This window comes from Saccopteryx leptura, chromosome 4, assembly GCF_036850995.1.
Source record: "Saccopteryx leptura isolate mSacLep1 chromosome 4, mSacLep1_pri_phased_curated, whole genome shotgun sequence".
In the NCBI taxonomy this organism is placed as follows: Eukaryota; Metazoa; Chordata; class Mammalia; order Chiroptera; family Emballonuridae; genus Saccopteryx; species Saccopteryx leptura.
The window spans coordinates 49,152,795-49,178,745 of record NC_089506.1 but is presented as its reverse complement, the minus strand read 5'-3'; the positions used below and the strand labels follow the sequence as shown (position 1 = coordinate 49,178,745).

Here is a 25,951-nt window from a genome sequence, read left to right as displayed (position 1 = left end):
TTATGAAAATCTATCATACCTTGTCTCTGAACTATCATACTTGTGTTTACAGCCAGTTATTCAGGGCCAGTTTTATTTCCAAGTTTCAATGTCTAGGAGGAAAGGGGACTATGGACGACTCACTTCTTGTCCTTTTTGATTACCACAATTTTATATCAGAAACTGAAGGTCAATGAGGTGATTTTTGTCTTCTGGAAAATCTTGAAAGCCCGTCCATTTACAGGCATACAACTAAAAGTGTAACTGCCCTTCCTGCAACTTTACGCAGGAGGTTGCTAGGTAAAATACGTGCATGGCCCACGGAATATTTGGGACTTAACATATACTAAAAAATGATTCATTTTTAATCTGAAATTAAAATTCAACTAGGCATCCTGAATTTTTATTTGCGAATACAAAGAAGCCATGGAAAACGCAGAAAAACAGGCTGTCCAAATTACTTTGGCAGAGAAGTGTGGTTAAAGCACACACCAGATTAAGAGTCTTAAATCGGAGCCAGCAAATATTATCTGTAGCAGAGGAAAGTAAAAAAAAAAAAAAAAAAAAAAATCATATCCCTCAAGTTATTCAGCTGAGTCAGAAGCATTGGTACCTTGAAAACTGAAGCATCACAGTCTAGCGGAAGATGGAAAGAAAACTTCATTTCTTACTAGTTTGTAACTGGAATTCTTAGCATTTCTATTGTAGTTGACAGCGCCCAGGGCGGAAGCACCTATACGGCAGGGGGATTCTATTTTGTGCCTGAGGAGGTTCCGGGGGGTTCTCTTTACGTCACGCCTTGGGTATCGCGCAGACACCAGCACCAGGTAACCAAGGGAATACCGAGGTAGGCGTTTCCACGAGAAGCCGGATCCGGAAGTAAGGGATCCGCTCCGCCCAGCGGTTAGGCCCCGTTCCCCACCCCTCCCATCAGGCGGGCCGCACGGGATGACGTGTCTGAACTCTGGAGGCGGAAATCAGGAAAAGGTCGCGGGGTAGGAGTTGGCTAAGTGCGGCTGGCCAGCCTTGCGCATGCGCGGTCAACGTATTGCTAGGGCCGGAATGTGTCAGAAGTCAGGAAACCATTTCTATTGGGGGAAACTCCACTTTTCCGGGTTTTTGCTGATGCTGAGCTGGGAAGATTGCAGCGGCGGTGGGGATTAGAGGGGAGTAGGTTGGGAACCGCTTTGCACTCTTAGGCCGCTGCGGGCTTGGTCTCTTGGAGTAACAGTCACTCCCCTTTTCTCGGTAAAAGTAGGAGGGTAACCGTGTCTGGAAAGCCTGAGGTTTCTGTCAGCGCTGGAAGTCTACGATTCTAAATTCTGACCTGGATTTTCTGTGGTCTGGCCAGTACCAGTCCTGCAGTGTTCTCAGGTTACTTGCTCCTCTTTATATGCCAGAGACTGCTCTAGGTTCTGGGGAGGTAGAGATACAGGATCTAGAGATGAGATCCTTACTCCATGGAGTTTACATATACATAAAGAGTGAGACAATAAACAATAACGACACTAATTACAAATAGTGGTGAGTAATTTGGCATGCCAGGGGTTAAGCAGAAGAGGAGTTACAGAGGCTATTAAACTTTTTTTTTTTTTTTTTTTGCCATGAAAAGCTTTTCTGAAAGAAAGAGTTTACTGAGCAATATGCTAGCCAGATAAAGGACCAGGTACAGGGGCATACCACCAGCAGCGGCCTTAGATGGAGAAGACAAACATGCCTGCTGTTCTGGGATTGGTAGGGCTTTTATACAAACTTGGAAAGAAAGATGTAAGTTGTTTCGAAGGAATTTACATTGGCTACATGAAACTGCTAACAGTGGTCTGCAAACTCATTAGTCAACAAAGCCAAATATCAACAGTTCAACGATTGAAATTTCTTTTGAGAGCCAAATTTTTTTTTTTTGTATTTTTTTGTATTTTTTTTTTTTTTTTTTTTGAAGCTGGAAACGGGGAGAGACAGTCAGACAGATTCCCGCATGCGCCCGACCGGGATCCACCCGGCACACCCACCAGGGGCGTCGCTCTGCCCACTAGGGGGCGATGCTCTGCCCCTCCGGGGCGTCGCTCTGCCGCAACCAGAGCCACTCTAGCACCTGGAGCAGAGGCCAAGGAGCCATCCCCAGTGCCCAGGCCATCTTTGCTCCAATGGAGCCTTGGCTGCAGGAGGGGAAGAGAGAGACAGAGAGGAAGGAGGGGGGTGGGGGTGGAGAAGCAGATGGGCGCTTCTCCTATGTGCCCTGGCCGGGAATCGAACCCGGGTCCCCCGCACGCCAGGCTGACGCTCTACCGCTGAGCCAACTGGCCAGGGCCAGAGAGCCAAATTTTTTAAACTTAAACTATATAGGTAGGTACGTTATTAATTTAATTAGGGTACTCCTAAGCTGGCCTTTATGCCCGCACGTGATATTTTGTGGAAGGGCCACATTCAAGGGGCCAAAGAGCCGCATGTGGCTGGCGAGCTGTGGTTTGCCGACTGCTGGAAGAGAAGGTGAAGCGGGCTGGTTCTGGTATAGGTCCTGGGGTGGGTCCTGAAGAAATATTTGCTCTTTCAGATTGGTTGTGCGCAACAGTTTGGAAGATGTGGTGGCACCTGGCAGTAGACTATTTTCTAGATAATTGTGGAAATAGCCGCCTGGAATTAATTCAAAGTTTCAACATACATTTAAGAATATTATAAGTCTTTTGTTGGTTCTGGCCTGTGGCTTGTTTTTTTCTAAATGGAGAGAACACCTTTTCTTACAGTGGAAATCTTCATGACATCAAGTACAGAATTTTATAAATTCTTTTCCTTAGCCCAAAGACATTTAACCAGTATGTTAATTGATTTGCTTGAGTGAGAGAATGGAAAGTGACAGTCCCATTGCTAGACTGGCTTGTAAATTAAAGATGGCTGCTATTCCTCTATGCCAAGTAATGTGTTCACTGGTTTTTTGTTGTTGTTGTTGTTTAATCTTCACAATGACTTTAAGATGGGCATTCTTTTCTCTCTACTTCCTAATTCTCTCTACTACTTGGGGCTTGAGTAATTAACTTGCTCAAGGTCATATGACTAGGTCATAGTGTTCCAAAGCTGAAGCTCTTACTGCAAACGACTTTTACAACTAAAAATTTATCTTTCCTTGTTCTGGTTACTCTGCAGTTTAAGCAATGGTTCTTAACCTTTTTTGCAGGGTCATATTTAATTAAAATTGACCTTTGAAAATTTAATTAACGTCATTTCGGGAAGGGGGAAGAATGTGGAAACACCCACAGTAATTTAGATAGGTTTGCATGGGGCTCCACACTTTTTTAATTGTCCATTTAGCGAAAAATCCCATTCCTGAATTTGAAGCTGGTGGTACCCTGGGGTTATGATTCCTTGCTGTATACTAGTAAGTTGATGCACTCACTCTTCAGAGTATTCTATTCAACTCTTAAGGCTTAACTGAATTGCCTTCCTGTCACCAAAATCAAACTTCTACTTGAAAAATACTCAGAAAATGCTCACACATGTGCACAAACACGGACATCACTTCAATAGGAAAAGTGACAGAAACTTACTCTGGACAATCATAGAGCATTTCTATTTCATTAGGACTACTTTCCAAACTGAGCTCTAGGTCAGAGGTCAGGAACCTATGGCTAGCGAGCAAGAAGTGGCTCTTTTGATGGCTGCATCTGGCTTGCAGACAAATCTGTAATTAAAAAAAATGTTAAAAATATAAAACATTTTCATGTATCACAATCCATTCTTTTCCTACCACTCATGTTCATGGTTGCGGTTGGCTGGAGCCAATCACAGCTGTCCTCTGGGACAACACCAAATTTTTATTGGATAATGCATAATGTACGCGGGTGGTTGTATGCCTCTCACAGAATTACATTTTAAAATATGTGGCGTTCATGGCTCTCTCAGCCTAAAAGGTTCCCGACCCCTGCTCTAGGGTGTGCCTATGTCTTCCTTTGCAAAGTGTGAACACTAGTTTCTTCTATTTGCCCACTCCTTACTCCCCACCTCTTTTCACCCACTCTTAAAGACGTCTTGTTTGTTCTGTCCTACGCAGGAATGCGCCGCATCAAATGCGTGGAACCTGTCTGTGCAGATACCTCTGAGCAGCTATTTGAGCAAAGATTTATGGCTAATTCCTCCCCATTTGTTTCCTGATCCTGCTCCTAACCAGATGTTTCCCGAACTCCTTCCAGCCACCAACTCCACCACCTTCCATGAGCAAGTCCTCTCTGGAGCACCAACTCTGTGATAGGGGTTGGCAAGCTGCGGGTAGCACAGTGAGGAAACTTCAAGATATTTAAGGAAATTGAGACAAAGCAACAAGCGAGGCGGGCCGGCTTAGCAGGACTGGCTCCACAGTGCCCGAGGGAGCTCTAAATCGTAATTTGGAATAGGAACGTGAGCGCTGGAGCAGCTGAAAAAGTGGAAAGTGGATTTCCTCCACGCTCCGGGAAACTTCGGGTCGCTTGCGACTGCTCTCACTGAGCATGTGCAGGCGGCTTTGCGCATGCTCTGTCGAGGTCCAGTTCGGTTTCTGTTGCGGGATCCGCGGTGTCTCCTAGCGCAACCGGAACTGTCCGTCGCGGGGCGGGCCCACCTCAGCTCGGGAGGCCTAGTCGTCGTTTCCGAGCTTCCCCGCCCCTCATTCTCCTCTCACCCCTTCGGCTTGTCTGCTCTATTCCTAAAACAGCCGCCATGAGCCCGAGGCTGTCGGCGTCGTCTCCACCTCGGTGGCGGTTGTTGCTGCTGTGGCTGCTCCTGCTGGGGGCGGCCCCGGGCCCGCGTCGGGGCGCCGCTTTCTACTTGCCCGGCCTGGCTCCGGTTAACTTCTGCGAAGAAGAAAAAAAGAGCGAGGAGTGCAAGGTGAGCGAGGCCTGGCGGACCTCCGGGTGCTGTGTCGGAAGGGAAAGCCTCGCTTTGCCAAAGAAACTGGAGTTCGAGGGGAAGGGGGCGTAGCAGTGGGGTGGGATCAGTGTCTCCTGGATTCCGCACTCGGGACTGCGGGTCCGGTCGGGGACTCGGAAACGGCCCTTGTAGGGGGTTAGGTTCTGGGAGACTCTGGGCCTCGGGCTGCCCTCCCGTCTGGCCCGCCAGGTTGCACCGGCGACTGGGTTCACTTTTCCTGGAACAGGGGTGTGTGTGTGTGGCGCTCCCCGGGAGTAGGGTGCGTGCACGTCGGCGGCTAGCATCCGAGTGAGGACTCGCTCACAGCCGCGGGTCACGCACTCCAGGCAAGTGGACGACCAGGTTTTCGAGTAACTTTTCTTTCGTTGCTTCCTGTTTTATTGTGCTGGAACTCTTGATTGGTTATGAGAGCTTGTGTTTTCTAGGACTTTTGATATTTTAACTTCACGATTAGCAGCTAGTTACTTACTTGTGGACATAACTCTGAACTGCGTAAACTGCATCAATCAAGAGTTCCTGTAGTGGTTGAAACAGTTAATTTGTACTTTTTAAGTGTAAAATTTTTTTTTTGATAAACGAAACATATAGGGTTCCATTGTTTAGTTTCACTGAGATTGTTTTAAAAACTTAAAGAGAGCAGACGACAGAAACTGGCGTTTTCTTCTTGGTGCAAGTCTTGAAAACGCTGATCTTGTAAGACCTTAACTTGCAAGGTTTTCAGTTTAACTGCTAGCAAGGGAGACAGAAGTAAAAATAAACTCCTTTTCGATTATTGGGTATAGGGCATAATGATACACATACACAATTATTCTATGTTGGTAAAACTTGACATTTTGGGCTTGAGGATCTTTTTGAAACCATTAGTAAATTTAACAATTCAAATAATCACTTAGCAAACTTTTACAATCTATATAAATAGGTTTCTTTACTAAGTTTTATTTAAAAAAAAAAACCTGTTTTATTATTGCCGGCTTTACTGTAGCTATTAATATTGAGCTAATTTTAGGGCATTAAAGAAGCTATTAAAAATTTCAAAGCATTTTACAGTTTCTGTTTAAAAACTTGGGTTTCTGAAAATGTCTAAGGATCTTTTGTGTGTGTGTGTGTGTGTGTGTGTGTGTGTGTGTGTGTGACAGAGAGAGTCAGAGAGAGGGACAGATAGGGACAGAGACAGGAAGGGAGAGAGATGAGAAGCATAAATTCTTCGTTGGGGCATCTTAGTTGTTCATTGATTGCTTTCCCATATGTGTCTTGACTGGAGGGCTACAGCAGACTGAGTGACCCCTTGCTGGAGCCAGCGACCTTGGGCTCAAGCTGGTGAGCCTTGCTCAAACCAGATGAGCCCGCGCTGAAGCTGGAGACTTCAGGGTCTCGAACCTGGGTCCTCCACCTCCCACCCACTCTCTCCCTCTACCCCCTGCGCCACCACCTAGTCAGGCTGTCTGAGGATCTTTAAGGTTTACTCAAGTCAATAACACTTGAAACTAACTCCCATACTTTGTAGTGCAAGAAGCTTTCACTCGGAGTTCTGACTGAAAGAATATAGTACTTCAAGTGGAAGGGAGAGCTAATCTCGCAAGCACGCTGGTTTTTCCACTAAATACTTGAGTAACCATCCTTTAAAACCTAGTATGTGGTCTTTAAGTTTAAATTTGTAGTGCCTCAGAGACAAAAGATGTATCTCTGTCTTCTGGAAACCTTAAAGTAAAGGACATAAATTTATGAACAATTGCCTGACCAGGCGGTGGCACAGTGGATAGAGCGTCAGATTGGGATGCAGAAGACCCAGGTTTGAGACCCCGAGGTCTCCAGCTTGGATCCAAGGTCGCTGGCTCAAGCAAAGGGTTACTCGGTCTGCTGAAGGCCCATGGTCAAGGCACATATGAGGAAGCAATCAATGAACAACTAAGGTGTTGCAACAAAAAACTGATGATTGCCCTGGCCGGTTGGCTCAGCGGTAGAGCGTCGGCCTAGCGTGCGGAGGACCCGGGTTCGATTCCCGGCCAGGGCACACAGGAGAAGCGCCCATTTGCTTCTCCACCCCTCCGCCGCGCTTTCCTCTCTGTCTCTCTCTTCCCCTCCCACAGCCAAGGCTCCACTGGAGCAAAGATGGCCCGGGCGCTGGGGATGGCTCTGTGGCCTCTGCCTCAGGCGCTAGAGTGGCTCTGGTCGCAACATGGCGACGCCCAGGATGGGCAGAGCATCGCCCCCTGGTGGGCGTGCTGGGTGGATCCCGGTTGGGCGCATGCGGGAGTCTGACTGTCTCTCCCTGTTTCCGGCTTCAGAAAAATGGAAAAAACAAACAAAAAAAACTGATGATTGATGCTTCTCATCTCTCTCCCTTCCTGTCTGTCCCTGTCTATCCCTCTCTCTGACTTATTATGAAAAGATTCTTGCCATCTGGTAAGTTATTGAAGATGTGTGTCCAAAGTGTCTAAAGCAGACATGAGAAAACATCTGTGGATTGGAGTCTTCAGGAAAAACTATAGGGAGGAAAATGACATTTGAGATGGACTTCAGAAAATGATATTTGCTTCTTCAAATTAATATATTATGCATTTCTTAGAGGAAAAGTACAATATTTATCATCATTGTGATCCTGTAAAATATAAGTGTAGAGATGAAACAAGTATAGATATCTTCAGCATTAATGTGATTTATGTAGTATAGTCTTTTGGGGGGGGGGGAGAGAGACAGAGAGAGAGAGAAACAGATAGACAGGAAGGGAGAGAGATGAGAAGCTTCAGCTTATAATTGGGGTACCTTAGTAGTTCATTGATTGCTTTCTGATAGGTGCCTTAGGGGGGCCTGCCAGCCAAGCCAGTGACCCCTTGCTCAAGCCAGCGACCTTTGGGCTCAAGCCGGCGACCATCGAGTCATGTCTATAATCCCACACTCAAGCTGTGAGCCCATGCTTAAGCTGGATGAGCCCGTGCTCAAGCCTGTGACATGGGAGGTTTTGAACCTGGGTTCTCAGCGTCCCAGGCCAACACTCTATCCACTGTGCCACTGCCTGGTCAGGCTGTATGTAGTCTAGTCTTTATATGTACTGTCAAGTTCATGTCCTGCATTTAACTCACTATGTATATTGAGAGAGACTGAAAAGAACCCTGAGGATTTCGTCATTTTCTCCTCTCAATATTTTTTTTAGGTTTTTTTTTTTTTTAATTTATTCATTTTTAGAGAGGAGAGAGAGAGACAAGAGAGAGGGAGAGAGAGAGAGAGAAGGGGGGAGGAGCAGGAAGCATCAACTCCCACATGTGCCTTGACCAGGCAAGCCCAAAGTTTCGAACAGGCGACCTCAGCATTTCCAGGTCGACATTTTATCCACTGCGCCACCATAGGTCAGGCCTCTCAATATTTTTTGTTCCATTTAGTGGCTGAGAAACAGAAGTTCAGTGAACATGAAATTCTGTCACAATTGCTCCGACTCCTGATTTATGATCTTTATTAGCATTCATAAATGCTGTGCCTGTGTCCTGTGGCTTACTTTTTTCTTTTTTTTTTTTGCATTTTTCTGAAGCTGGAAACAGGGAGAGACAGTCAGACAGACTCCCGCATGCGCCCGATCCATCCTGGGCGTCACCATGTTGCGACCAGAGCCACTCTAGCGCCTGGGGCAGAGGCCACAGAGCCATCCCCAGCGCCCGGGCCATCTTTGCTCCAGTGGAGCCTTGGCTGCGGGAGGGGAAGAGAGAGAGAGAGAGAAAGGCGCGGTGGAGGGATGGAGAAGCAAATGGGCGCTTCTCCTGTGTGCCCTGGCCAGGAATCGAACCCGGGTCCTCCGCACGCTAGGCCGACGCTCTACCGCTGAGCCAACCGGCCAGGGCCTTACTTTTTTCTTTTAGGTAGCTATTGTTACATGTGCATACATTTGAATAGTGCACATTCTTATTGGCTTTTAATGACTATATAGTATTTCTTTCTATTACTATACTATGGTTTGCTTAACCATTCCTTGCTTGTAGGGCATTTAGATTGGTTCCAGTTTTTATCTATTATAAATAGCTTTGCTAGAATTATTAGACAAGAATTAGTTGCATATTCCCCAAAATAAAATTACTAGAATTACTTCTAGTCAAAGGCAAGAAGCAATTTTATAGCTCTATTTAATATTGCCAGGGTTCTTTTAAGATAGGCTTGATTTATAGTGCCATTAGTTAAATGATTCTGTGTCTCCACAATATTTTTAAATTTTTACTTATCAATTTAATAGCTGTGTGATGGTACCTCAAACATTGTTAATTACAGTTATTGGGGTGACATTGATTAATAAAATTATATAGCTTTCAGGTATATAATTTTATAATACATCAACTATATTGTATTGTATGTTCACCACCCCAAGTCAGCACTCCTACCATCACCATTTATTCTCCTTTTACCCTCTTCTACTTCCCCTTACTCCCCTTCCTCTTTGGTAATCACCATACTGTTATTTGTGTCTATGAGGTTTTTTTGGTTTTTTGTTCAATTATTTAATTCATATATGAGTGAAGTCTCTGACTGGCTTATTTCACTTACCATTACTCATTGCTATTGAGGTTTCTTGTCTTTTCATTGTTTTATTTGCCTTATTTTGTTAGTTTTTGAAACCAGAATAATAAAGAATTAAACCATGGTATTTTTTTTCCTCCAGAATCCATTTTACTTTGTTAAAATCAAGGAACAATATGTTGACTCTAATAAGTAGAATAACATTCTGATCAGAAGTGAATAGATCTTCACAGGGGTAAAATGTGCAGTTCTAATCTACTTTGTAAAAGTTTTGGCTATTTCAATTAGCTGCCACATGCTGTTTAGCTTTAGATTGAGTCTCAAGTGTGCTGAGTGGCATTATGATAGCTAGTAGCTGAAGATTAGTGAGCAGTTCATCATTGCTGCTTTTAACTTTCAAGTAATTATTAGCTTGTCAACATGAATTCAGACCTAACAACTAAATTCTCCCAACATCTGCCACTCTTTTACTATTTGATGTACAGATCATATTCTTAGAGGAGAAATTAAGGTTTTCTTTCCTGTACAGTAAGAAAAAGTGACCAAATATGTTCAGTGGTGGATTTTTTTAAAAAGGAATGTTTAAATGAACTAAGTAACATTTTGATAAAATGAACTAAGTAACAGTTTAAATGAACTAAGCTTAAAGGAAGCTTAATCACAAGCGTACTTTTAAACTTCCTTTCTTGATAGTTATTTTTAGAAGCTTTTACTAAATGGTATGTCTACTATTTTGGAGGCATAAATATGGAATAAATCAAATTTAAGAAAACAGTTTTAAATGTTAATCTGAACAGACATGAGTATGAATGTATATCTACCTGTTTTAATTTGTAGAAATAGTTTGAAGATTTTGAAATATCTAAAGAAAAATGTAATCTATGTTATTTATGTTAATATAATTGACATTTATTCATTGATATTCAGTTTCATGTTCTCATAGTTTTCTCTGGAATTATAGCATTAATTCTTAGCTTCTGGAAACTAATCAGTGTGTAGAAGTACTAATACTGTTTCAAATATGAAATCAGGCACTAGAAAGAATAAGTCTGATTATGATAAATTCACATTCCAACAAGAAAAGACTTCTGGTGAAAAAGTACATGGAGCTGAGTTAGAAAGTTTGCCTTCATAAATAAAATTTTGAATATAATTATTTTAAAACTGATTGTTTATTATGGTGGATCTGAGAGCTAGGATCGAAAAGCAAGCAAGGTCAATATATTATAGATAAAATAATGTACTGCGGCTTTTGGCTTTCCACAAAGGGAAATTCCTCCAAAGGCCTGTACTTGACCATCTGAAACAAAACCCCAGACATGAGCTCCACACCCCATACCCTCAACATACTCACACAGACACAACCAAGATCTAGAGACTGGTCTATGCTGTCAGCCTTAGAGCCCAGTTCTTATTCTTTGCAATTTTCTATTAATTTCATCTCAGTAAGTGTTATTAATTGTAGCCACTTTATGTGTATTCTACAAGGTGATTCTCCGTTGCCATTAAAATTTAACTAAATATCCATGAAAGGCTTTGGAGGAAATATGTGGTTTTTGTTTGTTTGTTTTTGCTCTTGTTATTCTCAGCTTTCAAACCTATTTATTGCCCTTTTCTAATAATGATAACGATATCATTAATCCTCAGATTGTTCCTGTGATTTTTAGATGGGAAACTGAACCTGGGTAAGACATAGTAACTCTCATAGCTCTCAGAATATACACAGCTAGTAAGTAGTGAAGCCAGGGTGCAAACCTAGGAGTGTGAATCTGAAGTGTGGACTCTTCACCATGTTGAGGTACTGCTTGATCTCCACGCTGAGCACTCTGCTTCTCCTGCTTTACTCGGGATTGCTGGCTGCTTATACTCCAGGACTGCCACAATTAATACAGTTATCAACAAAAACTCTTTACCTATGTAATCTTTAAGTAGTCAGATTTTATATTTATTCTTTTCTTTAGTAGAGTCTAAAATTGAAATTTTATTTTTCAGTGGGGTGAAGAGAGAAAAAACCTTAGTATCTAGGAGATCAGCTTCTGGGCATTGCTGGTCAGATAACTCAAAGCTCGTGAACATCTGTGTGTGTTCCACCATTATTGTCTGATTTAAGAGTTGCCTTTTCAGAATTTTTGCCACTGTAAATACCTCTTCAATATTTAACAGTGGAAGCTTTTATAGTTTTTTCTTTTTGGTGGTTCTGCCTTGGTATCTCAAAACTTTTTGTCACTAGTCACTTGCTTTGATCCATGTACAGAGTCAGATTTCTTCACTGGGGTGTCTTTCTACCTTGAAAACTCATTGTAGGGGTGCGACAGATGTGATTGCAGTCAGGTCAGATGTAATAAAAGCAGAAACAAAGGAACAAGGAAGTAGAAATAAAATTATACATTTGGAAGGAGGAGGATTTAAAAGGGAGACCATAGCACTCTAAATTAAACCAAACTATTTCCATTACAAAGTTCTAAGGTGGATTGTAATCAGGTGTTAGATTTTAGGAATTATCTGTAACTTCCTTAAAATATTTACTGTTCTAACAACTTTACATGCTTGTAATAATTCAGTTTGGGATGTTTTGAAAGCAGGATTGTGAAGTATTAAGCAACCCTAAGGCTCTTTCAAGTTATGTCAGTAATATTTTGGACCTGGCTCTCTCTATTTAAGGCAAATTTCCCAAAGAAGATGAACTTAACTTCTGGATGAGGAATAAACAAGTTTAGAGAGGCAAGTGGCCTTAAAATGAATCAAATATTGTCCTCTTATGGGACATTGCTGTTTTAGTAAGAAAATTAAATCCTATAAAGATTCATGTGTGCACCAAGAACATAGTATAATAACTTGATCACCTTTTCTTTTACTTCTTGAATGTGTGCTTTGTCTCCCCATCTGGATTATAAAACTTTTTAAGGCAAGTACTGATATATTTTGTGCTATATTACTCATACTTTTTTTAAATTAGTACAGGACATTGTGGGTATTAAATGTGTTGATTAGATGAATTTTTTATGGTTTTTCAGAATTTGTTGTTTACGTTCGTCAGTTTTCACATACAATGCAAATTCTACAATTTCCCCCTACTAATACTTCTTTTGAAGTCATCTTCCCTACTTCTTCAACATTTTTCCACACTAAATTTTACTCTTTCGTCTTTATTATTACTGCTTTGATTTGGTTTCCATCACTTGATAATAGACTAAAAGTCTGCTTTCAACTTTAAAGCTTTTCTTTTCCCAACTTTTTAATTTTGACAATTTTCAAAATTCAAAAAAGTTCAGGTGCCTGACCAGTTGGTGGTGCAGGGGATAGAGCATCGGACAGGGACGCAGAGGACCTAGGTTCAAAACCTGGAGGTTGCTGGCTTGAGCGCAGGTTCATCCGACTTGAGTGTAAGCTCAGCAGTTTGAATGCAGGGTTGCTGGCTTGAGCATGGGATCATAGACATGACCCCATGGTTGCTGGCTTGAGCAAGGGGTCACTCACTCTACTGGAGCCCCCCCAGTCAAGGTACATATGAGAAAGCAATCAATGAACAACTAAGGTGTCGCAATGAAGAATTGATGCTTCTCATCTCTCTCCCTTCCTGTCTATCTCTGTCTCTGTCTCTCTTTGCCTTTGTCAAAAATAGAAATTAAAAAAATGAGGCACTGGCTGGTAGCTCAGTGGATAGAATGTCGGCCTGGTATTTGGACGTCCTGGGTTTGATTCCATGTCAGGGTACACTGGAGAGGCAACCATCTACTTCTCCACCCCCTTGTCCCCTTCTCTCCCTCTTCCCCTCCTGCAGCCAGTTTGATTGGTTTTAGTGTGGCCTCGGGCACTGAGGATAGCTCCTTTGGAGCACATCAGCCTCAGGCGCTAAAAATAGCTTGATACTCATCCATCAATCTCAGAAGGTTGCCAGGTGGATCCCTGTGTGGGGCATGCAGTAGTCAGCTCACTGTCGCCCCTCCTCTATCCTAAAAAAAAAGAGAGAGAGATGAAAGATTAGTATTATGGTTATCTGTGTATCCACCTAGACCCCTAGAGCCAACGGTTGTTTATGTTTTCCCCTGTTTTATCTGTGTATGTATTTATATTTTTAGATGGATGTCATGATGTCTGTAGTGTATCTTTGCCCTTCATCAAAACCACAAACTCATTAGCATCTCATTTCTTTTCTCCTTTCTCTCAATTTTTAACATTTTCTCTATTGCCTTATGAGGATCACATTCTTATAATACTTTTGACATTTCTTTGTTTGACTATAGCATTTTTACAAATGTAAGTTGTCTATTTTATGTTAAAGGTATTATTACTTGTAATTTGCGTTTTTTGAGATAATTTTTTTAACTTACATTTTTAAAATTGATTATGCAGAGAGAGAAAGGGGGAGAAAGAGAGATAGAAATACTGATTTGTTGTTCCATTTATTTACACATTCATTGATTGATTCTTGTATGTCCCCTGACTGGGAATAGAACTCTCAACTTTAGCATATTAGGGACAGTGCTCTAGTCAACTGAGCTTCCCTTCTGGGGCCTGATAATTCTTAAGTTTTCAGATTTTTACATTTTAAAAAAGGAAGAATGAATGAAAGTGCTGCAAAAATAGCCAAGATGAACTGAATGTCCAAGATGTGTTTTAATTAGTTTGCTGAACAACAGAAGAAGGTCCATAATTTAGTGGTGATATCTATGATAGACAAACTTTCCTATATAAGTAAGTGTGAGAAAGTATCAGAAGAGATCAGAAGGAAGGAAAGTGGAGGACTGAGAGCAGCAGAAATTAAAGGTGATGGTAATAACTGTTGAGTTTACTTTATTTAAGGCTGCCGTCCAGTTTTTGAAGTTATTTCTTTGTCTTAAAGTAGAGCAAGTAATCCCTAGCTCAAAAGGTTATTGTGAGAATTTTGCTTGATAATTATTTTCCTCTTCCCTAGACTTACAGCAAAGAAGAGAGTAATGAATAGGCAAAAAAAGTAGATCAAAAAGCATACTGTCTTAGTGGGGTTTTTTTAGATTGCTTTTTATTTTTTATTTATTTATTTTTATTAAATTTAATGCAGTGACATTGATAAATCAGGGTACATATGTTGAGAGAAAACATCTCCAGATTATTTTGACATTTGATTATGCTGTATACCCCTCACCCAAATTCAAATTGTCTTCTGTCACTTTCTATCTGGTTTCTTTGTGCCCCTCCCCTCCCCCACCCCCTCCTTCCTCGCTCCCCTCCAGCCCCCCACCCCCTACCTCTGTTGCCATCACATTCTTGTTCATGTCTCTGAGTCTCATTTTTATGTCCCATCTATGTATGGGTTCATATAGTTCTTAGTTTTTTCTGATTTACTCATTTCACTCCGTATAATGTTATCAAGGTCCATCCATGTTACTGTAAATGATCCGATGTCATCATTTCTTATGGCTGAGTAGTATTCCATAGAATATATTACCAAAGCTTTTTAATCCACTCGTCCTCTGACGGACACTTGGGCTGTTTCCAGATCTTCGCTATTGTGAACAATGCTGCTATAAACATGGGGGTGCATTTCTCCTTCTGGAACCGTTCTATGGTGTCCTTGGGGTATATTCCTAAAAGGGGGGTGGCTGGGTCAAAAGGCAGTTCGATTTTCAATTTTTTGAGGAATCTCCATACTGTTTTTCACAGTGGCTGCACCAGTCTGCATTCCCACCAGCAGTGCAGGAGGGTTCCCTTTTTTCCACATCCTCGCCAGCACTTATTCTGTGTTGTTTTGTTGATGAGCACCATTCTGACTGGTGTGAGGTGATATCTCATTGTGGTTTTAATTTGCATTTCTCTAATGATTAGTGATGTTGAGCATTTTTTCATATGCCTATTGGCCATCTGTATGTCCTCTTTGGAGAAGTGTCTATTCATTTCTTTTTCCCATTTTTTGATTGGATTGTTTGTCTTCCTGGTGTTGAGATTTACAAGTTCTTTATAAATTTTGGTTATTAACCCCTTATCAGAAGTATTGTCAAATATGTTCTCCCATTGTGTAGTTTGTCTTTTTATTCTGTTCTTATTGTCTTTAGCTATGCAAAAGCTTTAATAGTTTGATACAGTCCCATTTGTTTATCCTGTCTTTTATTTCACTTCCCCGTGGAGATAAATCAGCAAATATATTGCTCTGAGAGATGTCGGAGAGCTTACTGCCTATGTTTTCTTCTAAGATGCTTATGGTTTCACGGCCTACATTTAAGTCTTTTATCCATTTTGAGTTTATTTTTGTGAGTGGTGTAAGCTGGTGATCTAGTTTCATTTTTTTGCAGGTAGCTGTCCGATTTTCCCAACACCATTTGTTAAAGAGACTGTCTTTACTCCATTGTATTTCCTTACCTCCTTTGTCAAATATCAGTTGTCCATAGAGCTGTGGGTTTATTTCTGGGTTCTCTGTTCTGTTCCATTGATCTATATGCCTGTTCTTATGCCAGTACCAGGCTGTTTTGAGTACAGTGGCCTTGTAGTATAACTTGATATCTGGAAGTGTGATACCTCCCACTTTAGGCTTCTTTTTTAAGATTGCTGAGGCTATTCGTGTTCTTTTTTGGTTCCATATACATTTTTGTAATATGTGATCTATATCTTTGAAGTATGTCATTGGTATTTTAATTGGTATTGCATTGAATTTATAGATTGCTTTGGGAAATACAGACATTTTAATGATGTTTATTCTTCCTAACCATGAGCACGGTATATGCTTCCACTTGTTTGTATCTTCCTTGATTTCTTTTATCAATGCTTTGTAATTTTCCGAGTACAAGTCTTTAGTCTCCTTGGTTAAGTTTACTCCTAGGTACTTTATTTTTTTGTCTTAGTGTTTTTTAATGGAAGAAGTGTGAGGGCCTCTCACAGAAACCCTCAGGGTTATTCTTATACTAATAAGTATTCAGTTTCAGGAATGTCCAATTTCTCTAAGGTAATAGCTACACTAATTTAGTCATTTAATTTACAGTTATTGCACACCAACTGAGGAGCAACTTTATTGTTACTTTCTATTTTGTTATTACCTTTTATATTTATCCCATTCAAAATTATTGATTGCTTAAGAGTTCATATTAAGAATAGATTTAGGATTTGAGAGTTTACTGCCTATGTTTTCTTCTAGATGTTTATGGTTTCGCGACTTACATTTAAGTCTTTTATCCATTTTGAGTTTATTTTTGTGAATGGTGTAAGTTGGTGGTCTAGTGTCATAGATACAGATAACAGGACAGCAAATCCCAGAGGAAAGTGAAGGAGAGAGTTAGGAGGAGGGGGGCAAAGGGAGTGTAATGGGGGACATGTGGGTGGGAGGTGAGGGTGTTATATTGAGTGGGATACTTGAATCCATGTAAACACAATAAATTAAAATTAATAAAAATAAATAAATAAAACACTGGGGAAAAAGAATAGACTTAGGATATGAGATGAGTCCAGCTGTCTGATGCAATGCTACCTCCAAACTGAGGTGTTCCCGATATTTATGTGTGTTTTAAAATTAATTTTGTTTCTAGGTGAAAGTTCTTTGAGAAGAATTATTTTTTGGACTTTGATATTTTGAAAAATTTTGTGGACAGTCCTGATGGCTTATAGTCATTTTATAAATCACAAAACAAGACTAAAACATATGCTTGTTAGGTGACATTAACACCTTTGTTATTTAGGTGAAGCTGCTTCATCAGATCAGGAGAAGTTGGCAGATAAAGTAAATTTAGTGGGGATTTGATATTAGATAAAATGCCAAGAAGATGGCTGAAAGCTAATAATGTGCAAATAACAAAATAGGGTGAGTAAAGGTTTATGGGCCTTTGAGCTATTGACTAAAATGGAGTAAGTATGGGAATTATCAGTTAAAACTACACTAAATTTTATAAGCAGAAGATTAGCATGGTTTCTGGAAGAGAAATTTTCCTGGGTTATAGAGTTATCATTCAAAAACTTGCAGGAGACTTAGAGCTAGTGAGTTTGATTTCTGAAGTTTTGACAAGATTTTATTTTAATTAAAACAATTTTCTTTAACATTTTTATTCATTTAAGCAAGAGAGGAAGGCAGAGAGAGAGAGAGAGAGAGAGAGAGAGAAACAGACAGGAGCATGGATCCGTTCCTGTATGTGCCCTAACTGGGGATCGAACTGGCAACCTTTGTGCTTCAGTACAATGCTCTACCCAATCAAGCTATTCAGCCAGTGTGACAAGATTTTGTTTTTAAAGGTTAAATTGGAATTTAAAGTGGTATGGGTTGGCTTACAGGCAGAGTGGTGTAGAGAATAAAATCAGTAGGGAAAACAGACTTTGAGGAGAGGTGCTTGAGGCTAATTTGGATTTTAGCAGAGAATGAACATGAAATGTTTCACAGTATTAAACTCCTCTATGTGTAATATAAAACCAAGGGCATACATTTCCAGAAGTTATCTTTAAGTTATATGAGAGAGTAAAAATTGTTAAGTTAATTTAGTCTTAGACAGGTTAAGAAAATATATTTGAAGAAAAACAATTCTGTTTTTCAGATGATGAATTCTAAGCTATTAGTTATAGAACCATAGGAAAGATGAAGAGTGTCATTGAAGAATTATGCTTATGGACAGTAAGGCTAATGAAAAGTAACAATGTTGTTCTATCTATCTATCTGAAACTTTATTGTTTAACCCTTGAATTTTGCCAGTAATTCTTAGTGACGTACCTTTTAAGAAGGGTATGAGAATAGAACAAGGTCTTGAGAAAAGCAACTGGCATGATCAAGGAGGTAGACAATTCAAAAGCAAGACCTTTCCATTTTGAAAGATGAAGAATCAGAGATGTGAGAGAAGTCAGGAAATGAGAATAGGGTTTTCTCTCAGTTTAATAATTCTATAGCTAGAATATGTCCCATGAAACTTCGGAGAAAACGTCATAGACTAAGCAAAAATTCTTATCGGGTAGAAATGGAAGAAACTTTTACCCTAGTTTATATACCCTTGAACAATGTCCTGATATTTTTAGCATAGTATCAGTTCTTTGAACCTAGTGCCCTGTTTTAGGTTCTCTAAGATGTGAATTTAAAGAACATTGAAAATTACCTAGAAAGCTGCAGTCAAGGATGGACTAGTTCAACACAGGTTGCTGCCTATTTTTGTAGGGTCCTCAAGCTAAGAGGACCCATAAATAGGATTTAATGGGGCTACAGCCATCCTTATTTACTTATGTATTGTTTATGACTGCTTTTGCACTTAATAGCAGAAACTGCAGGTCCTGCAGTGCCTGAAATATTGATAACTCCTAGGATAGACTAACATCAGAGTTATTTTTCCAGGTAAAGGAAAGATTGTAGTGACTAGAGTAAAAGTTAAGTGTATGAAGAGGTACTAAGCAGCATTTTATGCTTTTCTGTTACTATGATAATACAGTAGCCATTAGCCTTCTATGACTAACTATAAGTAAAATTAACTTTTAATTTCAATTCTTCAGCCACTCTAACTACATTTTAAGTGGCCAATATAGCCTTGTGTGGCTACTGCCTACTAATATATTTGAAGTACAGATGAATATTTCCAGCATTGCTTAAAGTTCTATTGGACATTGCTGCATAATAGTAAATATTTATATAGTAGTACATTGTGCCAGGAACTGTTCTTGAATCTTCTGAAAAAACACTTGAAGCATGTAATAATATTACTTTTATTCTACAACTGAGAAAACTGATGCACAGAGAAGTAAAGAAACTTGCCTAGATCACATAGCTAGTAAATGTTGAAGCCAGATTTTATTTTTAAATTTTTCCATTGATGTGAGAGACAGATAGAGGAAGAGAGAGAGGGCGAGGAGAAGGAAGAGAGAGAGAGAGAGAGAGAGAGAAGCATCAACTTTTTTTTTGTTCAGTTCTATTTAGTTGTACATTCATTGGTCGCTTCTCTTACATGCCCTGACTGGGAGTCAAACTCATGACCTCAGTGTGTTGGGATGACGGTTTATCCAGTGAGCCATCTAGCCAGGGCCCAGAATGAGAATTTAAACCCAGGCAGCCTAGCTCAAAGTCCCTGTTCTTACTCAGTTTATACTGAACAAAGTTGAGAATAAGGAATATATTTAATTGTAGCACTGAGATTTAGCTTGTGTGGTGAAAATGTAGTTCTCCAGATTTTGAAACTCAAGATGTATATAGTTGTGTAGCATATAATAGCAACATGCTTTTCTAGAAAGAAATCTAGAGATGTTAACTGGATGAGCTTATAGGGACCTTTCCTTTTTTCATTAAGATACACATAGAGCATTTGATTCTGATGTATCTTCATAGCAGTGAAAATTGTAATTAGTGAACATTACTTTTAAGAGTAGGCCATCAACTGAAAATTTGCCTTCACAACAGTTAATATATTTGCATTATTTAGGTATGTTGTAATACTTATCTTTTTTTTCTTCAAATTTTTTATTGTAGTAAATAAAAAATTTATCATTTTAATCATTTTTAAGTGTAGTGTTCAGTAGTATTAAATTATAATGTAGAGACACATTTTCTTTGTGTTCTTGAACTAGTGTTGCTATTGAGTTGTCATTATTTGAGTAGAATTTTAGGAGTTGCATATAATACTGTTTTCAGTACTATGCCGGCTAATGTCTTCCATCTTAAAACATGAATATTGAATGAGCATGAATATTGGATAAGCATTGCAGTTTAGGCATTCCTGATTCCGAATATCAGAATTTATTTGGTTTTATTTATTTATGAAGTACTTCATAAGTGTTAAGTCATCAATACCCTGTGAGGTAAATACTGTTATCCCCATTTTGCAGATAAAGAAACTGAAGCACCCACGAGGAAACTGAGATTGTTAAATAACTTGACCAAAGTCACACTAGTAGTAGTGTGGTGGAACTGGAATTTGAACCCAGGCATACTGGCCCAGGAGTCTGTACTCTTGCCTGTGATGTTTTGTTCCTTTTCCCACCACAGTGTTTTGTTTGTTGTACATCAAACATCTTGTCTTACTTTGGGATGTTAACAAGTATAGAGGATGGCTGACAGTACTTGTGAAGGAGATCAAAATGACAAATGTGGCTTTATGCCATTACAGGAGTCTCATGCTCATGGACTTCAGAGGCAGTCATAGTGGGCTAACTGAATAAAAAGAACTCCTCCCAAGTAAACAGCTCTTCTTCCGTTGTTTTTGGTTAGCACACAGATTACTTACTAGCTTCTTCAACTAAAGCAGGGGTCCCCAAACTTTACATAGGGGGCCAGTTCTCTGTCCCTCAAACCGTTGGAGGGCCGGAGTATAAAAAAAACTATGAACAAATCCCTATGCACACTGCACATATCTTATTTTTAAGTAAAAAAACAAAACGGGAACAAATACAATATTTAAAATAAAGAACAAGTAAATTTAAATCAACAAACTGACCAGTGTTTCAATGGGAACTATGCTCCTGTCACTGACCACCAATGAAACAGGTGCCCCTTCCAGAAGTGCGGTGAGGGCCGGATAAATGGCCTCAGGGGGCCTCAGGGGGCCACATGTGGCCTGCGGGCTGTAGTTTGGGGACCCCTGAACTAAAGAGTTCTGTCATGAATAGCAGCCTGTACTGAGAGAGTGGGGATGTGTTTCGGGTTCTGTGGGAAAAAACCCTGAAATACACCTTGGAGAAATTTTCGGAGCTTCAGTAGGAAGGTATAGCTTGAAATTAGCCTGTGCTTCCTAGGAAGCTGAGACAGCTTTTCTCTCCCTCCCTCACTGTTGAACTGGATCTTGTCTTGTAGATTTCTTTGTTACTACCATGTAGTTAAGCATTCTCAAATTGATCAGAGTAGCTCTCCAAAGTTAGCCCCTGTTGCCATTGTGCATTTCCTGTCTGCTTAAAAATACACAAGTGCATAGGATTATATTTCTGGTATAGTTGATCTAGAATTTTTTTTATCTACTTGGAAATATGTCTTGATTATGATAAAAATGTTTTAAAAAATCACTTAAAGAATAAAAATTATTTTTGTGCTACAGAATGAAGTATTGATTTTGAAAACCAGTTTTTAAAAATAACATCTATATTGATGTGATAAATGATTTAGTTAAAACATTTTATTTTTTAGAAATTTTAGAACTTAAAAATCATTTAGAAAATATTGGAGACATTGCACCTCTAAGAATTATTTTGGTGTAATTTAAAATCATATAAATTCCACTCAGTAAATGGTTTTATAAGAGAATTATTTAAAGTGGGATAGATATCATAAAATTTCACGTTTCAAACAACTCAAATTTTTTAAAATTCTAAACATGACTTAGCCTTGGCCAAGTAGCTCAGTTGGTTAGAGCGTCGTCCCAGTACACCAAGGTTGCAGGTTCCATCCCCAGCCAGGGCACATACAGGAATCAACCAGTGAGTGCATAACCAAGTGGAACAACAAATTGATGTTTCTCTCTCTCTCTCTCAAATCAGTAAATAATAAATTTAAAAAATTCTCATTATGACTTAAGTTTTGATCTTCAGTTATTTATATTCTAATTCTTTGTTTCCTTATTTTCAGGCTGAAATAGAGCTTTTCGTGAACAGGCTTGACTCAGTGGAATCTGTCCTTCCTTATGAATATACAGCGTAAGTTTTTCAGCTTGGTTTTTATATGAAATATTATGTAACTCATAAGAATTTTTTACAGTTAGAACTTTTATTTTCTCTATTGTGATGGCTAAATTCACATGCTTTTTAAAGTGTACAGGGCCTGAAAACATTTTTTAAATGGGTATTCTTTATTACTAAAATGTAAAATGGGATGTTTTTATGTCGCTGCAAAACAGCAGAAGCACCAACTAACGCAATAGATTTCCTTGTTCATCTGACTGGACAAAAAGCCATTTTGTTTTCTTTAAATTTTTCAATAATAAAAAAAACTACATACATTTTTTAAAAAAATGCTTAAGTGCCCCAGAATTACTTTAATGTCTGCTCATCCACAATTTTTTCTCTGCATATTATAATGTACATAACCTCTAAACATTTTAGACAAAATAGATTCATACTGTTATATTTGATTTGTACCTTTGTTTTTCTCACCGAATTGAATCTGTGTGGCATCTTTTCATGTTAATACACGACTACCTCAGTCTTTTTTGTAGCTGTTTATTAATCCTTTGTAGAGACTGTATATAGTTCATGTATGATTTATTTCACTAATTCTCTATTTCTGAACATTTGATTATTTCCATTTTTTATATTATAAAAATGCTGCACAAATTCTTTATTCATTTGACCACTATGTACCAGGTGAGGTGTAAAACATCGTTCTTAAATTTTAGTTGGCTTCTAAATTTCTCAGGTACCTAAGAGTTTTGAAAAATAAATACTTGTTTATTGTAGGAAAAAAGCATGCACAATAAAGTAAGACTATAAGAATTCATAAACTGCCCTGGTTGGTTGGCTCAGTGGTAGAACGTCAGCCCAGCGTGTGGATATCCAGGTTTGATTCCTGGTCAGGGCACACTGGATAAGCGACCATCTGCTTCTCCATCCCTCCCTCTCCTCCTCTCTCTCTCTCCCTCTTTATCTTTCTCTCTCTCTCTCTACCTCTCTTCTCCTCCTGCAGCATGGCTTGAATGGTTTGAACAATTTAGCCCAATTTGGCTTGGGGTGCTAAGAATGGCTCCATGGCCTCACCTCAGGCACCTCACACAGCAGCCCCAGATGGGCAGAGCATTGATTGCCCTGTAGGGGGCTTGCCCAGTGGATCCTGGTTGGGGTGCATGTGGGAGTCTGTCTCTGCCTCCTGCCTCTCACTTAATAAAAAATTTTTAAAAAGGAAAGAATTTATAAACTTAAATATGTACAGTATAAGACAAGAGTACAAAATTTATGAATAGGTTAACCATAATTTATTTTAAACTATTGGAGACCTAAATGTTTTTTCTACATTTTGTTTGTTTTATTACATAAACTAACATCTCTCCTTAAATTTTTGTGGATATTCCTGAGAAAACTCAATGGATCTCTTACAGCCAGTATATGGAGTCTTCATTTGGGGCCTTCCCAGTGCTAGTTTTTGTTTTAAGATTTTATTTACTGATTCTGAGGGGGGGGGGGGGTAAGGGAGGGGCAAGACACAGGAATGATTAACTCGTAGTTGCTTCTTTCATATGCCTTGACCAGGTAAGCCCAGGGTTTTGAACCAGCGATTTCAGTGTTCCAAGTCCACCGCTTTATCCACTGCACCACCACAGGTCAGGCCTAGTTTCAATTTTTATCACCTGAGATTCATCTTCCCCTTAGAATCTAATTCATAGCCATCACTGCTGGTCTCAGGTATGCTCGTATAATTCTAGTGTGAACACAGAACTGTCTCTTAGTTTTTTAATAGCAAAGCTGAAAGTAGGCTGTAATGTTTAAACAAAACTTTATTAAAATCTAGTTAGTAATACAGAGGAATTACAACACAGAGAGAAGCTTACAGCTGACTGATGATGACTTTTCCACCACTTCATTTTCAGGGTGTCTGTCTAGCCTAGCCTAGCCATGCTTCTTGTAGTGGGATGTGTTGGCCAGTATATCAGGATGAGATTAAAACCCAGGGAAAATTGACACATATTCCTGGACTGTCATTAATACTAAAGATTTGGATTAGGAGGGTATAACAAATGGAAATGTTATGTAAAATTCACTTAGAGAATAAGAATGTAAATCACTTTAAAACTTCAGCCTGACCAGACAGTGGCTCAGTGGATAGAGCGTCGGACTGGGATGCAGAGGACCGAGGTTCGAAACCCTGAAGTCGCCGGCTTGAGTGTGGGCTCATCTGGTTTGAGCAGAGTTCACCAGCTTAAGCCCAAGGTCGTTGGCATGAGCAAGGGGTCACTCTCTCTGCTATAGCCCCCTGGTCAAGGCACATATGAGAAAGCAATCAATGAACAACTAAAGTGCTACAATGAAGAATTGATGCTTCTCATCTCTCTCCCTTCCTGTCTGTCTGTCCCTGTCTATCCCTCTCTCTATCTCTCTGTCTCTGTCACACACAAAAAAATTGGAATGAACAAAAATAAATTATAATGTATCAGTTTAAAAAGTTTTATGATTTACATCTCAATAAATTTAGAAATCAAACATTCTAAGGCATAATTTTCAGATGTTTGGGGAGTTTTTTTCAGGGGGGTGATGTACATGGAACTTGGAGTATAAATATATTTCTTACTCATCTGTTGGTTGTGATGTAATGATCAGTGCCTAATCTGCCCTCAAGATTGCCTAGGTGTTTGTTATTTCATTGTTTGTTTTTATGTTTAAAAACTTAAATCTTCTTTTCCCCAGGTTTGATTTTTGCCAAGCATCTGAAGGAAAACGTCCATCTGAAAATCTTGGTCAGGTGTTATTCGGAGAAAGAATTGAACCTTCACCATATAAGGTTTGTATTTAGTGTTACATATTATTTAATTGCATTTGTTTTTCCTTACAGAAAATCTTGAGGTAACTTGGCTCTCATAGCTAAGGAAGAATAAATTTCTCTTTTGCATCCAGGAATAGTTTCTTCGAGTTACAGTTTTAGAAAGATCCTTCTCCTTTTCACAGTATGACATTCTCCATACACTTGCAAGCATATATAAATAAAATTAGATCTTTTAACATACTCTACACAGTGCATTTTCCTTTAACCCTTCACCTTGGGCATCTGCTCCTGTGAGCACTCCTTTTAATGGCTGACCCCAACCTTTATTCCCCAACCTGATAGGTCCCTCTCTTGGCTCCACATTCTTCTTTTCTACGCCTTGGACCTCATGGTTAGCTGCCTTCCCTGATTTCTCATCACGCACCCTCATCTGTCTGCCTTGGCACTTGATTACGTTGAGCATCTGTCCAGCAGATCCCCAAGCCTAGCTTTGTCCTGTTTGCCCTCTACTCCCTCTAGCACTGTATCTACACCTCAAGCTCTGGGAGAAAAGACACATAATTGTGCATGTTTAATCCACTACTGTTTTATAGTTTTCAACCATAAGTATGTCCTCTTAAAGTATTCTAATTTGAGATTTTTCTACCCTAAAGATGCCAGTAATTTAAAAAAATTTTTCAAAGACAATAGATTTGAAGGCTTATTGGGATGAAGTGACTGGGAGAGAAGGAATTCAAGTGTAAGGACATGGGTAGTATTGAGTAGGCAAACATACTAGTTGTGTAACATCTCCCTGATGTGATATTTTGAAAGATTACTTCAGAAGTTACTGCATTATTTTTTATAGCAGAGAATTATTTCAGGCATATTTATTAAATTATGCAGTTAACTTAAAACACTCCTGTAGTGTCTCAGCCCTATCTTTCTGTTTTTCTCTTGGCCTTGAGAAATGATGGGAGAGGGGAAGAATATTAGTAACAACTTTGGTGAACTTGGTAACAGCAGGAGTCTCTAGTAGTAAAAAGTCCTTAACAGCAATAAACAGGGAAGACCAACAAAATACTCAAACCCATGGAGAAGTTTTGTCCCTTGGAAGTAACTTTGAAAGGCAAATTACTTTCACAGTGGGACCCCATTTTGGGGTACATTTATTTATGTGTAAAGATCATGACTTGCCCACCATGCATAAGACCCTTCTTTTAGGCCTAGTGCTTTTCAGATTTAATTTTGCCCTAGAAACTGAGGTAAAATAGCACAGAAGAAGTA

The 25,951-nt window shown here is 39.5% G+C and overlaps 1 protein-coding gene across 1 annotated transcript in view; it reads left to right on the top strand.

Moving 5' to 3' along the window:
- Nucleotides 1–4,625: 4,625 nt before the first annotated feature.
- The window catches only part of TM9SF2 (transmembrane 9 superfamily member 2), a 62,804-nt gene continuing 41,478 nt past the window's right edge, over nt 4,626–25,951 (top strand). The window contains exons 1-3 of the mRNA XM_066380617.1: nt 4,626–4,830; nt 21,845–21,912; nt 24,610–24,703. Of these exons, the coding sequence (XP_066236714.1) occupies nt 4,663–4,830; nt 21,845–21,912; nt 24,610–24,703 (330 nt within the window). The 5' untranslated portion in view covers nt 4,626–4,662. The remainder of the gene's footprint in view (nt 4,831–21,844; nt 21,913–24,609; nt 24,704–25,951) is intronic.